The 15,000-nt window shown below is 26.3% G+C and overlaps 3 protein-coding genes across 5 annotated transcripts in view; 1 reads left to right on the top strand and 2 right to left on the bottom strand.

Annotated features, from left to right (window-relative positions):
* The window catches only part of LOC124949504 (eukaryotic translation initiation factor 2D), a 2,877-nt gene extending 920 nt beyond the window's left edge, over window positions 1-1,957 (bottom strand). Inside the window, exons 1-6 of one of the 2 annotated variants that reach the window (XM_047494654.1) lie at window positions 1,724-1,957; window positions 1,258-1,645; window positions 876-1,190; window positions 456-788; window positions 214-356; window positions 1-38 (exon numbers count right to left, since the gene is read on the bottom strand). The exon at window positions 1-38 is cut by the window's left edge and continues 43 nt beyond it. In XM_047494654.1, the coding sequence (XP_047350610.1) occupies window positions 1-38; window positions 214-356; window positions 456-788; window positions 876-1,190; window positions 1,258-1,645; window positions 1,724-1,779 (1,273 nt within the window). In that variant the 5' untranslated portion in view covers window positions 1,780-1,957. The remainder of the gene's footprint in view (window positions 39-213; window positions 357-455; window positions 789-875; window positions 1,191-1,257; window positions 1,646-1,723) is intronic. The other variant, XM_047494653.1, reaches the window with a different exon arrangement.
* Window positions 1,958-2,856: 899 nt separating this feature from the next.
* Window positions 2,857-10,137, top strand: LOC124949505 (PX domain-containing protein kinase-like protein). Of its 2 annotated transcripts, XM_047494657.1 has the most exons (8): window positions 2,857-3,250; window positions 3,567-3,852; window positions 3,963-4,387; window positions 4,464-4,640; window positions 4,708-5,118; window positions 5,198-5,354; window positions 5,423-5,467; window positions 6,725-6,860. In XM_047494657.1, exons 1-7 carry the CDS (start codon window positions 3,149-3,151, stop codon window positions 5,437-5,439), a joined length of 1,575 nt encoding a protein of 524 aa, XP_047350613.1. In that variant the 5' UTR covers window positions 2,857-3,148; the 3' UTR covers window positions 5,440-5,467; window positions 6,725-6,860. The 2 variants fall into 2 exon arrangements, with proteins under 2 accessions (XP_047350613.1, XP_047350612.1); XM_047494656.1 differs by lacking the exon at window positions 5,423-5,467 and having other exon boundaries at window positions 2,858-3,250; window positions 6,725-10,137.
* Window positions 10,138-10,999: 862 nt separating this feature from the next.
* On the bottom strand, window positions 11,000-14,266 carry LOC124949506 (tafazzin). Its single transcript, XM_047494658.1, has 6 exons — window positions 14,234-14,266; window positions 13,796-14,099; window positions 12,454-12,582; window positions 11,734-11,977; window positions 11,388-11,642; window positions 11,000-11,329 (listed from the first exon to the last, which is right to left on the bottom strand). The coding sequence occupies exons 1-6, from the start codon at window positions 14,249-14,251 to the stop codon at window positions 11,290-11,292; spliced, it is 990 nt and encodes a 329-aa protein (XP_047350614.1). The 5' UTR covers window positions 14,252-14,266; the 3' UTR covers window positions 11,000-11,289.
* Window positions 14,267-15,000: the final 734 nt, after the last annotated feature.

The raw sequence follows: 15,000 nt of genomic DNA, 5'->3' as shown, positions 1-15,000 counted from the left end.
ACTCTCTGATTTGTCGTCTTTCTATAGTGTCGCCTTTTCTGTAATCATCACATTGCAGGAAAATATATACAAATATTTCTCATATTATAATAAAGCGTAATCGTGTATGATGAAACTTTTCTTGACATCTGTTCTGTACAAAAGATTGTGCCTTCTGCAAATATCGTATCGCAATAAGACAATAATTGCCTAAAATAGTATATATTTACTTACTCGTATCCGTATATCGATAATATTGGTAAAACATCAGTAGTTACTTTATAACAGTCTGATACACCAACTGTATTTGAAGCAACTGGTTCTGGCGGTACCGATGTTTCGTTGATAATTAATTCTTTTAATAAGGGATGTTTGAACTAAGTGAAAAAAATAAAAAAAAGAAATGATGTTAGAAAGAAAAATGAATTAGTCATAACTGTTTTAATAAATTTCACAAATTAATTATTAAAAATTACCTCCACTGACAATAAACTTTCCACTCCTTTTGTCACAGAAGTATTAATAAGTCCTTTAGCCTTCATGTCTGTCAGAAAAACAGATAGCTTTTTGTATCTTGATTTTTTTATATCTATATTTTTATCCGGTGGACAGGCTGTTAATAAATGATTTTTAAAAAAATTAGAGGTTAACATGGGCAGATCATTGGCTTTGAGCGTTGTTTTGCATGCTTTTAAAAAGCAATACTCTAATAATTCATCCATTTCTTTTGTAAGATCAACAAATTCAGATGTTCCAGAAATTGTGTTTGTTGTGCTTTCTGCTTGCTCCTCCTTTTCATTTGCAATATCCTATATGTAATGTAAAATTTTTATTTAGAAAATATAAAAATTATGAAAATGTATTATTTTAAGATTTGAAAATGTAGATATACTTACTTGAGATATGGAATCTATTTTATCAGCATTAACATCATCATTACCAATTTCTAATTCATTTATTAAATTAGACAATGGTTTAGCATCGTCAGAATCATTTTTTGTAATTTCTGATTTTTCATTATCTCTTTCATTGTCATCTAATTGATCTTCTTCGGAAACATTTGGAAGACCAAGATCAGGTCTAACAGGTGATTTTCCTAATTGACAAAGATTATCACCCATTACATGATAAATTTGTATACATTTCCCACGACCTGCAGATAAATACATATCTTCGCTGGATAGTGCAGTAACGCCAACAGCTATTGGTGCCTGTTGTAAAATATCAAATAATTATTCATAATTCTTTTGCTTATTATCTCAATTAAAAAAGCAATACCTTATTTTCTTCTGTGTTCACTGATACCGGTGTACCTTTTGCTAATTTACCATAAGAATAGAATGTTATTGGTTCTTTTACCACTAATCCAGGTAACATCAAATCTGCTCCTTCAATCAATTTTGGTAATACTTGAATACGCATAGTAAAATCATGTAATAAATGTGGATGATGCCATAATGTGTAGATCGTTGGAAAAAACATTGACGAGGATGCTTCTAATTGAAAGAATAATGGTATTCTGGCAACACAATATAATTTACATAGTTGACCATTATGAGTTACTATTCTCATTACAGTAATCGATTCTTTTTTTGGTAACAAAACTTGTACCGTTTCTTCTGTTAAACAAGAATACATTGATAATACATATTCGCATAATTTTTTCCTGGAATCATATCAAAAATCATATAATTTAATAGATATAGAAGAATATGTGAAATAAAATGAAACATATTAAACTGACCTTTCAGTACCCTTTAATTGGTTATTAGATTTTACTTTGAATGGTTTAATAAACATCGTAATTTTTGTATTATTCCAAATAACATTTATAAAAAATTACATACTGTAAACACTCTAGCGAATCCCCATTCGTATGACAATCACTTGTGTAGATTCAATACAGTAGTGCTAATATTGCAAACACATATATATATATATAAGTAAATCGAATAATATTCCAAATATACTGATCAAAGAGTGCGTCCGTTTTGTAGGGATTTTTATCGTTTAAGGTTGTTCGTCACACTTTCCCTAGAAAAGTATTTGACTTTAGCGACAAGTACGGATAAAATATGAACTACAAGCGCAAACAGGGAATATTATCATCGCCATATGATATCATATAAATTCATAAGCTTAAATAAATTATATTTATTTAATTGTACATAATATTATAATGATAGGATTAATTTTGGTTAAAATAAATTTCACATTTATATTTTTCTTTAATGGTTATATATTTGGTCAAATTAATTCACGTTAGATAAGACGCAATGTTACGTATTTATTTTACGATATAAAAACATAAAGGATAATAAATATAATTGATACGAATATTAATGAATATTTATATATCAAATATTTTATATAAGTATATATATATATATACTTACGTGCTTCTTTTTCTATTGTTATTATTATTCTATAGTAATAATAATAATAGAATAAAAAGAGAAATATTTTTTTTCTATATGAAAAAAGTTTTATTTCAAGAGTTTTATCTTTTATATATAATAATAAGAAAGAAATTAATGATATGATTTTTATAAAAATAATATATAATATCTAAAAATTAGATCTTGTTCATAATAATCGATTTAGTATTATGCCTGTTACTCATTGTTCGTGTTAAACATTATAAAATCTGATGTAACGAATAGCATTAACTTTCATTATCCTTTTAGATTCAGTGATACAAATAAGTAAACATTTATTTTATTTTTTTTTTATTTTCTTTTTTTTTTTTGAATCATTTTAAACAACGATATGTTATAATAATAATATCCTTTATGTTCGTCGTATTACCAATCGAAATACGTATTCGTGAATATCTATGATACATTGTTTGTTTTCTGACTGTATTTTATTTTTAACAAGTAGTAGCAGGTAATAGTTCTTGGTTGTGACGTTAGTCGGCGACGAATTAATAAAATGGTTGTTCAGGATTGATGCTTCATCTAAATAACGTATATGCTATTGTCAGTGAAATTAAATACCAGGGAGAATATTTGATAACAGTGAGGTCAATGTTATCACTGAATTTACGTTTACCAATGCTGAAATGAAGCTAAAGTATGTTATGTATGGTTACGCGTTGGATTTACGCGGAATATTATCGCAGATCGCCCCTGACGGGCTCTGCGTTTCATCGGATTAATATTAATCAATGGCTTTATTTGAGAAGAGGTATACTAATAAAATATTGTTAGATGATACAGAGAAGTTGACAAGTGTCATTGAAAATGCTAGAACAATTGACGGGCATACGGTAAGTTTTTCATTTTGTACAATCTTTATATTTAATTATATTTAACTATTGATAATAGTATTTCGATAATTTTCATGTATTTCTTTTAAGAATTTTTATATTCTCTAAATGGTTCAGATAAAGTTATTTTTTGTTTTTTTTTTTTCTTTCTTTCACGGTAGGATAATAAACGTTGTCTTAATTAGCGAATAGTCTTATTATCAGTATTTTATTGTTTTCTTCTTCTTTTTTTTTCCCCCTTTTTCCTTTTGTATTCTTTACTCTTACTTTTTCTTTTTCTTTTTTTTTTTATTTTTCTTTTTATTTGTTTATATAGGAATATGTGATTAGAGTACAACGCGGTCCTCTACCTGAAAAAACGTGGAGAGTGAGCAAACGTTACAATGACTTCGTTCAACTTAATGCAGTTTTGTCATTATCAGGCATTGACCTGCCATTACCTCCTAAAAAGATCATTGGAAACATGGAGCCTGACTTTATAGCTCAACGTCAACTAGCTTTACAGAATTATTTAAATATAGTACTAATGAATCCCATATTGGCATCATCTCTTCCTATGAAAAAATTTTTAGATCCTGATAATTATACAACACCGTTACATGGTAGGTCATATAAAAAGATTTTGTTCATTTGTATATTTTATGGATGTGCATGTAATTTTCTTTTTTTTTTTTTCTTTTTTTTTTTTTTTTTTATATATATTCTTTTGTAGAAATAGCACTACAGCAAGTATCATTAGCTTTACGCAGTGATGCTAATTTCGAAGTTGGAAAAGCTATTCCTGATATGGGATGGCGGTTAAGAAAATATTATTATACTGTTAAGAATCGTCAAAATCCAAAGCAAGAATATTTACTTGCTTGGGTAGAATTTGGACCAGATAAGCATCTTCAGGACAAAGATATGCAAGGGGTTTTCAAAAGTCTGGGTACTTTGAAACATAATTACATTGAACCAATAGTTCACCAGCATGTAACAGAGAATGGAGCTCTTATGATAAGAAATTTTTGTCCAACGGGTACACTGCGTGATATACTTTGTATGACCAAACCTAAGCAGTCATTCATAAAAAAGTATGGAAATCCAAAACAAGTTAAATCACTCACATTATCTGAAGTTACTACTTATGGTTATCAGGTTAATAATTATTGAACTTCAAGATGGAAATAAATATTAAAGTTAATAGTTCCTAATTTAATATATCGTATTACAGATATTGGAAGCATTAAGTTTTTTACATGAGAAAGGATTACCTTATGGGCATCTACATACAGGCAACATATTATTGACACAGGGATGTGCTAAGTTATTAGATATAGAAAATGGCCTTTTGGGTTTACCAGCATTTTATAGGCCTTATGTTGTTCAGAGACGAAAACTTCATGCCACGGTTTGTTCAATATTAAATAATTAATATACAATTATTTTATATAAACAATTAAATTGACTTTCTTTAGACTCAAGTGGATGTCTATTCGTTTGGACATGTATTATATGAGATGGCATTTGGCAGACCATTATTAGAAGCAATGTGTTCTGAAATGCCAACTTGCGATATAACATTGAAAAATTTACTGGAGGTAATTTTATCACCAGAGGCTCTCAAGCAGGACTTACCTAAGGTTCAACGTTTGCTAGAGCACCCATTTTTTGAAACAGTGCGACGTACGAATCTCGCTATCAGTTCTATAGAAAAACCACATTTTAAACTTAGTAATCATTTGAAGGAAGCTTTACAAGAAGCAATGAATAAAGCAGAGCAAAGATTGAGAGATGAACAAAAGGTAGTTAGACATCAGAAAAGGCTTGTGAAAGTTCAAGAATTGATGAGCACTGAAGAAGAAATGAAAAAACGAAAACAGAAATTGGTAAGATTTTTAGTTTTATTTTAAATATAATAAATAATCATTATATTGATATTAATGGAAATCTTATTATCTGTACTAGAAAAAGGAGCAAAAATTAGCACAGGAACAACATATGTCTAATCAATTGGGAACAAATGGTACAAAACAAGTAAATGGTAAAAGTTCAGAAAGATCTGATAGCCCAACGAGTACATCTACTGCTACCAGTGTTGGAACATTAACGCCCCCATCGCTTGGTAAGTTTTCCTTAGTCATATTATTATTATCTTCATTAATACTAATCAATGTCCACCTTTTTAATCAGCTGGGCACAAAAGTTGATGGCGCATACTACGGTCATTTCTTTCACGTAGGTCGTTCATATGCATTCATGTTTGTTAAACTTTATCCCATATCATCGCATGAATATACATGCAAAACGAATATACATACAAAATTTCTTACATATGTTACATTACATTACGTTACATTACATTACATTACATTACATTACATTACATGTATCAAGAATCATATACGCACTTTGTGAAATAGTCATATGAATTATATATCTCCTTTATGAATCTTTATGCATGACTAAAATATATAGGATATTAAAAGAAAAAAGAGAGATTTAAATTTGGAAGACATATAGTACTTATTAAGCTAAGTAACAAATAGATGATTGACAAATAGATGATTGACAAGAATTACCCTATCATACTCTTATTTTGATGTTTGCAAACAATGTCATGTACTATATATCTTACATATCAAAAAATATAGAAATAGACAAAAACATGTTGACAAATACATCTTATTTTATAATTATTATAAAATAATATTAAAATTTAATTTTAGTGAAAGATAGATAGAATTGAATGAATTAGTTGCATGACCTTCCAGTCTTTTAATTTAAATACTCTATATTTTTGTGTTTATTTTAAGTACTTAGTTTATCCATCTCCCATTAATGATATGCAAAATTTACAGCAACAATTGTTAAGTATCTATCAAATGAAGAAAGATAAGTAGAACAGTATTTGTAAACATTAAAATAAGAGAACATTAAGGTAAATCTTTACGCACTATATAGGATGACTGGAAGTAAATCACTGTCATCACAAAAATTAAAAATTACTTATAACTCAATCAAGATCAATTTTTCAGCCTATCTTGATTAATCGTTGACTATCTTGTTTACTCAGTTTAACGAATATTAATTAATGTCCTCTTAGTTCTGTGAATCCTTTTTTTAAACATCCTATGTATTAGGGGGACCGAAAAGTAATGTCGTTTCTCCTTATGTCGATATTTGATTGTTAAAAATTGTTAAAAATTTATTTGTTTGAATTTAATTTAAGAAAGCGACATTACTTTCCGGTCCCCCTAATATATATATATATATTTGTCTAATAAAAAAAATAGGAATATATTGTAGTATTTTTATACGGATATATTTATTTTATATTTATAATTTTGTTGCAAATATATAATATATATATATATAATAGTATATATATTATATATATATACATATATATAAAATTAAATAGAATGCAAAAACTATATTTATGTCGTGATAAACATAATAAACGTAATAACATTGAAATATTTTTAATCTAAGGTTTTACAGAAATGCCACATGGTGATGTACCTGTTAAAAACATCAATCCATTACCACCAGCGTCTGTGTCATCTGGTGAAGTAGAGGCCCCTATTATATCAAAACCAGGCAACGAACGTGCAGCTTTACTCGGAAGTATCTGTTCGTTTGATAAAAGTAAACTTCGTAGAATTGTCAATGGTAATCATTAGAGAACCTTCTCAAAGAACAAATCATTTCTTAAATAATGTTGTTCTTTTTTTTTCTTGTTATAAGAAAACATGAGTTTATTGAATTAAAGAAATGTTTGTTCTATACGAGAAAAATTTAAGTACAACATTTTAAAATTATTTAGTATTGCAAGTACCACTCTGTGTACATAAATCTACAAAATTATGGATGTACTGGTAAAAAGTAATGTAGAGAAAATATTGCAAAAAAAATATATATATATATATATATATATATATATATATATATATATAATTACATACAGTATTCTAAAAAAAAATGTCATGAATGAATTGGAAGACTTAAAAAACTATAAAATTAAAGTTAAATGTATAATCATTATTAATTTGGTAGTGCCTGAAATTATATAAAAATTTTTTTATTTATCTTATAGTAGTATTATATAGTACCAAATTTTCCAATACAAAAGATTTTATAGTCATACAATTTTTTTGTGAAGTATTAATGATCTAAAATTATAAAATACTTCATATAATGTTTCTAAGTGAAATGGACTTTTGAAAGAGAGAGAGGGGGGGGGAGGAAGAGGGAGAAGGAGGAGAGGAAGAGAGAGAGAGAGAGAGAGAGAGAGAGAGAGAGAGAGAGAGAGAGAGAGAGAGAAATATTAAGTGAACAAACACATATTCATAAGATAAATACGATATTTAATCGTATCGTATTAAGAGACACAGATACATGAAATATAAATGTTAGTATTTCTTTATATATATTTTATTATTTTTTTTGAGATGTCTCTTCGTGTAATGTATCTAAACTCATATTACATACGATATTTAATCTTATTGTATTAAAAAATGGTGGAGATATATGACATATGATTATTATTATTTTTTATGTATCTTTTATCATTCTGTTTAGAGACATCTTGTGTGCAATGTATTTAAATTTATATAATATGTGTATCCACTTATTATAGTAATCATGTTTAAAAATATTATTATAACAAGATTTCATGAAAATTCTAAAAGATATATATAAAAAACCAAATTTTAACGATTACAATGATAAATATAATTGTTTCTCATCTCCTATTATCTATATACATTATAATATGCATAAAAACATCAGATAAGAGTAAACCACACAACTAAAGAGAATTGCTTATATAGATTTGGATATATATCTCTATAACTTTTTAAACTGAATTCATATTCATACAGACAGTAAAAAAACAAAAAAAAAAAAAAAACAAAAAAAAACAAAAAAAAAAAGAAAAATGTGAACACCAATTGTTTTTATCAGAATCTTATCAAATAAAATCTTTTGATTGTCTCTTTCTTTTAGAAACCGTCCAGAAAAAGATATAAAGGTTCGAGAAATTTTTTCATACCTTAAAAGGATTTGAAACTATTTAAGATATATAATAATATTTTTTACATCAAATTGTTTCTTTCATTCTAAATATATCAGACTATTTTCGTTATGGAATATAATACGTAGACGAAAAACATTATGTGTCAGAGTGTGATAATGTATTTTAGTTATTCCTTTCGTTAGCTTTATTTTTTTTTTTTTTTTTTATATATATATATATATATTAAACGTTTATAATGATAAAAATGCATAATTTATGTTTACGTATGCGGAATATAAGGCGAGAAGATCGTATGTCCTTTTTGTATCATTTATAAGACCACTCTAACCAGTTTCATAAGCAAAAAAAAAAAAAACACGTGCCAAGACATACGTAATCATTGCGTTGATAACCTTCGTTATATTGTTAGTTCTTAGAATAAATTATCTCTCTGTAGGATACTATGAATGTCATTATCTATCGATGTTAAATCGGAAAATGTAATATAAACATTATTTTAATACACGTAATGTCCCTTGTATGTAGGGTTTTAAAATATCTCTAAAATCAAAAATGATAGCTACCAAGGGACACAATATTACATGATTAATTGTATTTTTAAATGAGTTTAAAAAAATATGGAAAAAATTAATTCTTCCTCGAGCGATATACTTGTGTGTACAGTAATTTAAAAAAAAGTTGAGTAATGCATTTAACAAACAAATTCATATATTTTATGAAAAAAGCAACTATTTCTAGATTCTATCCAACGTTTATTTTTATTATTATTATTATAATAAAATTATGTACACATTCTCATGTCACTTTAAGAATTATAGAAAAACTATATTATATGTATATGTGGCTCTAATAATTGTATTATGGTGTCAAGTAGTTTATACAGCTTATTTAAACAAACAAAAATATATTGAAAAGATTAATTTATAGTAGAATGTCATTGTTACCATAGTTACGTCGATGTATAAAGACCGTTAAAAAACATTCGAATTATTCCATATCAAAACAAAACACATTTTACCATTTAATAATATAATATTATATAATGAAAAGTTTTAAGAAAAGATTCTTACACACAGAAGGAATTATAATTTGAAAAATTCAAATCAGTTTAGAAAATAGAATGTTGCGAGAGAAGAATATTAACGCTTTGACTTAGCCAAAGACTTTTTTATAGCTACTACATACGTTTATTCTGAAAGAAATAATAAAAGAGTCAAATAAAAACAGTAGTTATAATAATAAAGTTTTTATTGCACTAAAAATGACACATATAAAAAGCTATATATATATATATATGATGATGATGATGAAATATACAAATAAAGTATAAATATAAACCAAACATAAACTTAAAATAACGTGAAAGCAAAATTTAGAATAAATGCTCTTTTGAAATTTAAAAAATTATCTATTTAATGTTATTTTACTAAATAATATCTAATTTGATAGCTATTTGATTAAACTTATAATTTGATGTTAATATATATATGTATATTTTTTTTTTTGATTATATATCATTTATAGATGTAATAGGCTTCCAACAATGACATTTTTTTAAATAAAAGCAAGTGTAAATTATGCACACACAATTCAACAATTTAGTCTGTAATCAAAGCTAAACTAACTATTCTAAAATTTACATATTTGGTTTACAAGGAATTTATTTAAAATAATAAAAAATAAACAGAGAAACACGATAGAACAACATAAATTAAAAAAATATCACAAGAGATACAAAAAAAAAAAAAAAAAAAGAAAAAAAAAAACAATATTTGCTGTAAAGAATTATTGTAAATACAGGTGTCTCTATTTCTTTTAAGTGAAAAGTAATAGAAATCATAAAAATACAAATTTTCTATTTTGTAAACGATTTTTAAAATTACTATAGACGTTATTCCTTGAATATTTATTTTATATAAATTATACTTTACATTTAAGATCCTTGTATACTTAATTGTATACTAAAAGATGTCTGTAAGTTCATAGATATATAAAAATAGTATTTATGTTGTAAAGTTGTATTTTATGTTCTATTTATTTCAAACAGATTTTTAATACGATTCATTGATCTTTTCTAAGAACAAAAAGAATTTACATTTTTTTTGTAATATTATAAAATAATTATGAAAATAAATATCAACGAATATTGGAAAATATTATAATTGTATTAATGGTATAAACTTATTATTAGGAACAAGTTTTTAAAAGCTGATAAATGAGTACATGCAGTTTTTTAAATCATTATACAATTGATAATTGCAATAGAATTATCATTTGATTATAATAGAATTATCATCATTACTGTCATCGATACTGTGAACAAAGAAACCTTTTTTCGATGGTTAAATTACGTTATAGTTTTTCAGTTGATTATTGAAGATTATAAGGTCATCTTTTCAATCATACATATACATACATACATACATACATACATACATACATACATACATACATACATATATACATACATACATACATACATATATATATATATATATATATATAACTTTAACGTAATATATATATTGATGTTTTAATAATTTAACTTAAACTAAATGTTAAATCATGGAGTCATATTAAAAATACAAGTCATAGCATTTTCAAAATTATCTACATCTTGCATCTTCAAGAAATATTTATTTAGGAAGCTTTTGATTAAATATATCGATGAATTTTTTCCATTCGCCTTTTTGTCATTATTGACATAAATATGTACACAGTGGTATGTGTTATTAAAAAAGAAAAAAAAAAAAAAAAAAAAAATTATAATTTACATTGATAGATATTATGCAAATTTTGTAATCAACAAATATAGAAAGTTAAAAAAAAAGAAAAATAATGGAAATTATACAATTACTAATTAATGGTTTTTTTTTCTCTCCAATTTTGCATTTCGTTAATATTCGTAAAATGATATGTGAAATTTAAATTGTATATCATTATCGATACTTTTCCATCTTTTTATCAACAACTGGCGATTAAGGCTAGGAAAAAATTATCTGTGAAATTTAATTTGATGTCATAATTTTTCATGAAGCTTTTCCGTTGCTGTCTTTAATCTGTAAATTATAGGAGAATTAAAAAAAAGAAAAAGAAAAAGTTAAAGAAAAGCTTTACCTCAAAAGTTCTTCCTGAATACGATCAGTGATAGCTTTTCTGGCCTCTACTTCTGTTGCTTTAGTTTCTTTTAAATTCCTCAACAACTCACTAAAATCTATGGGTTTACCATAATTCATGGTAACCTTTTTTCGCGTTTTAAACATATAGGGTGGCTCATTAGGAAGTACTTGATCCATGCCAAGATGACATATAGGAATTACTAGAGGTGTAACAGGGGATTCTAATATCAATCTTCCAATACCCCATTTCAACCTGGACAAAATCAAATATTACTTTCTATGCGATTATTCTTCATCAATTTAAATTATGTATATACATATGGATAAATGATAAATATATAGACCTCATGTTTTCCTTAAACATGTTGACTTTTCCTTCAGGAAACACGTGGATCCAATCCCCAGAAGTCAGCTTTTCGATGCAGAAGTCAATAGCTTCCTGATAAACACCATTGCCTCGTATGACAGGTATGCACTTGCCAAGCATAAAGAAGTAGGAATGCCAAACATTCGTGAAACAAATGTCATGTGCGGCGAGGGACCACCTCATCCTACGACGATTCAGCAAATGTCTCAGGTCCAGTGTGGCTAAATGAGTTCAGAGATTTTCTGTCTTTAATTCTTTCATTCGATCGATTAGCGACGTCATTCTGAGAAAGAAAAGATTATATATGTCTCAGAGGGAGAGCTTGCGGGCATATTCAGAATACGAAGAAACGAGAGATAGAGAGAGAGAGAGAGAGAGAGAGAGAGAGAGAGAGAGAGAGAGAGAGAGAGAAAAGGGAGAGAAAAAAGAAAGAGAAAAAAAGAAAGAGAGGGGGGGCGGGAGAAATAAAAAAAAAAGAGAGAGATAATTAAAGTTTTTTCTTTAAAAAAGAAAAATAAATAATTTATTAGTACGTAGTAGATGATAAATACAATATGATTTATGTATGTATCTATGCATGCATAATTTATTAAAAATTTTTATGTTACAGGTAAATGCGTTGTGCAATCAGAATAAGTGATGAACCGGTCGATGCTTCGTATATTTTGCGGTAACACAAATAAAGTTACAAACTTACCCCATATACCAGGATCGTCGAAACAACTGTGATGATTCGAGACAGTAATAAGAGGAACATTTTTCGGTCGTTCATCTAAGGCCCGGTTAATGATATGTTTGTTGTAGACCAATGCTTTATTCAGCCATTCTTAATGAAAGAATATTTTTATTAAGAAAATTATATTCTTATTATATATATATATATATTTCTTTTCTTATTAAAACGAAATTTTTATAATATATTATATATATAATATAATATATATTTATATATTTTATATATACATATATAATATAGGTTATATAAGGATTTCGTTTTGATAAAAAAAAAAAAAAAAAAAATGTAGTAAAGTAATAAATTTAAAAAAATCGATGATAATTATTTTAAAAATAATTTCTGATTAACATGTTAAATTTAAAATTATTGTCACAGACGAAACTGACGTCATTAGAATGCTTCTTAGAATATCAAATAGTAGTATTATTGTTGTTTTAATGTGTGCAAAAAAAAAAAAAGAAACAAAAATTAATTCGTATTCATTATTATATTATTTGTTATATTTACTATAATAATATTTATATACAGATTATATATAGATGAGATTATAAAATATAAAATATATTTATAAGAGAGTTTTCTGTTTACTAAAAAAAAAAAAAAAAATAAAAAAAAAATAAAAAATAAAAAAAAAAAGGTATGTCAAAATGTTATCACTTTTAATGAAAATAGAAATTAAATTAGAACTGTATAAGAAAATAAAGAAATTAAAATTACCTTTATCTAATCACGTAGGACAGACATACGCATAACTCATTTACATATAATAGTTAAAACCATTTAAAGAAGATAAATTATTGCTGAAAGATAAACCTGTGATCTTCTATCAACTAACTACATTTAATTTATTTTTTATGATATTCCATAATGACAGTGAATTGGAAAGAAAGTAGAACGTAAAAAACATTTTAATGGTACTTTGCGTGTCAAAAAAGTTATATTTTTCAGAGCGTAGAAGATATATATATATGTATATACAATAAATAAAAGTAAAAGTAAAAGGAATAAATTTATTGTAACAAGTGAAAGCACTGAGTCATTAATGAATAAAAGAAAATCAGAATCATTTAAAAGTACTTATTATCAATTATTTGTAATAATCCTTTTAAAATTCGTACGAGCATAATCAACAACGGGTGAAAAAAAAAAGAAAAAAAAAAAAAGAAAAAAAAAAGAAAAAAAAAAGAAACTAGAAACAAATATCAAGAGTATACAACATGTAGATAAAATGTAAAGTGATCGTAAATGATCCATTAAAAAATAATACTGCGTCATAATACGATATATAGAAACAGACACATACCTATGATGATCTTTGAGAATATCCCAACGGCGGCGAAGGTTATGCTACTCGCTATGTTCCATAATTTCGTTGGAGTTCGAAGTTTAGGTATGATCCACTTGATATCGTACATCATAGTGCTACGTTTCGTTGACTTCGGTGAACGAAGAAATGAGAAGTAATGTAGTTCTGCGAGGGAATGGGAAGCGGTATCCCCGCGAGGGACTGTCCACTCTTTCGTAATTCTGATCAGCCATCTTCCTGCCAACTTCACACTATTTTTCATGAAGTGCGTCACGTGAGATGATCGAATCATAACACTCGTCTTTAATGAAATGATACAAAAAGTTCTTTATTAATTCGATCGGAAAAATAAAACGAGTATCGATATCATTCACGTTACTAAGTTATATATATATATATATATATATACATATATATGTATGTTAAATCGCTTACCACGAACGTGACGTACATGAAAAGGAAACAGCGCCTCGTTGGCCATGCGCGATATTAATCTTTAAAAAGCGCGCGCTTTTAAGTAATAAAATTGAATACTACCGGACAATATACATTACATATATTTTGTAATGAAGTTTGGATATTTTCTTAGGTTCCACCTTTTAGTTCTTGGGTGTTATTGCATATTGATATGGTGTAATCGATAATTAAACGTTTAAATTATCATTAATAATCAATATCGTATCGGACTATTTTTGTTGAGGTGAATAATAAATAAACTTAGTCATGCAATATTTAAAAATAAATTGCCATATAGCTAGTTAAAAAAACTTGAAAGTCATGTTAACGTTTTATTTTCTTTCACGTAAAGTTTTAGTCGTATTTTCTTTTTCGTTTTCCTTTTTATTTTTTTTTTTTTTTAAACAATTCAAACGATCCATGCCACGATATTATTCAATGTTGCAACGAACGTTATATCGATTTTATGAAACATATGTATATATGTATATATATTGACAATTTATTGAATTTAAAATTATAGACTTTAGATATACATATGTAAATATTTTCGGTCTGCGAAACAGGTCTTTGAAATCGTTACGAGAACGTTTTATATGCTTTACAAAAAAAAAAGAAAGAAAAGTATATATTCCATTAAATGAAAAAAGAAGGAAGAAATAAAAATATCTTGAAGTATCTTTTATTAGTTTCCGATAGAAAAAAATTTGTTTCCGTAGAATTGAATATTTACACTAGAAAATATT

The sequence above is a fragment of the Vespa velutina genome, chromosome 5, assembly GCF_912470025.1.
Source record: "Vespa velutina chromosome 5, iVesVel2.1, whole genome shotgun sequence".
NCBI classification, from domain to species: Eukaryota; Metazoa; Arthropoda; class Insecta; order Hymenoptera; family Vespidae; genus Vespa; species Vespa velutina.
Note: the sequence above shows the minus strand (reverse complement) of the source record. Positions and strands in the feature narration are given on the sequence as shown.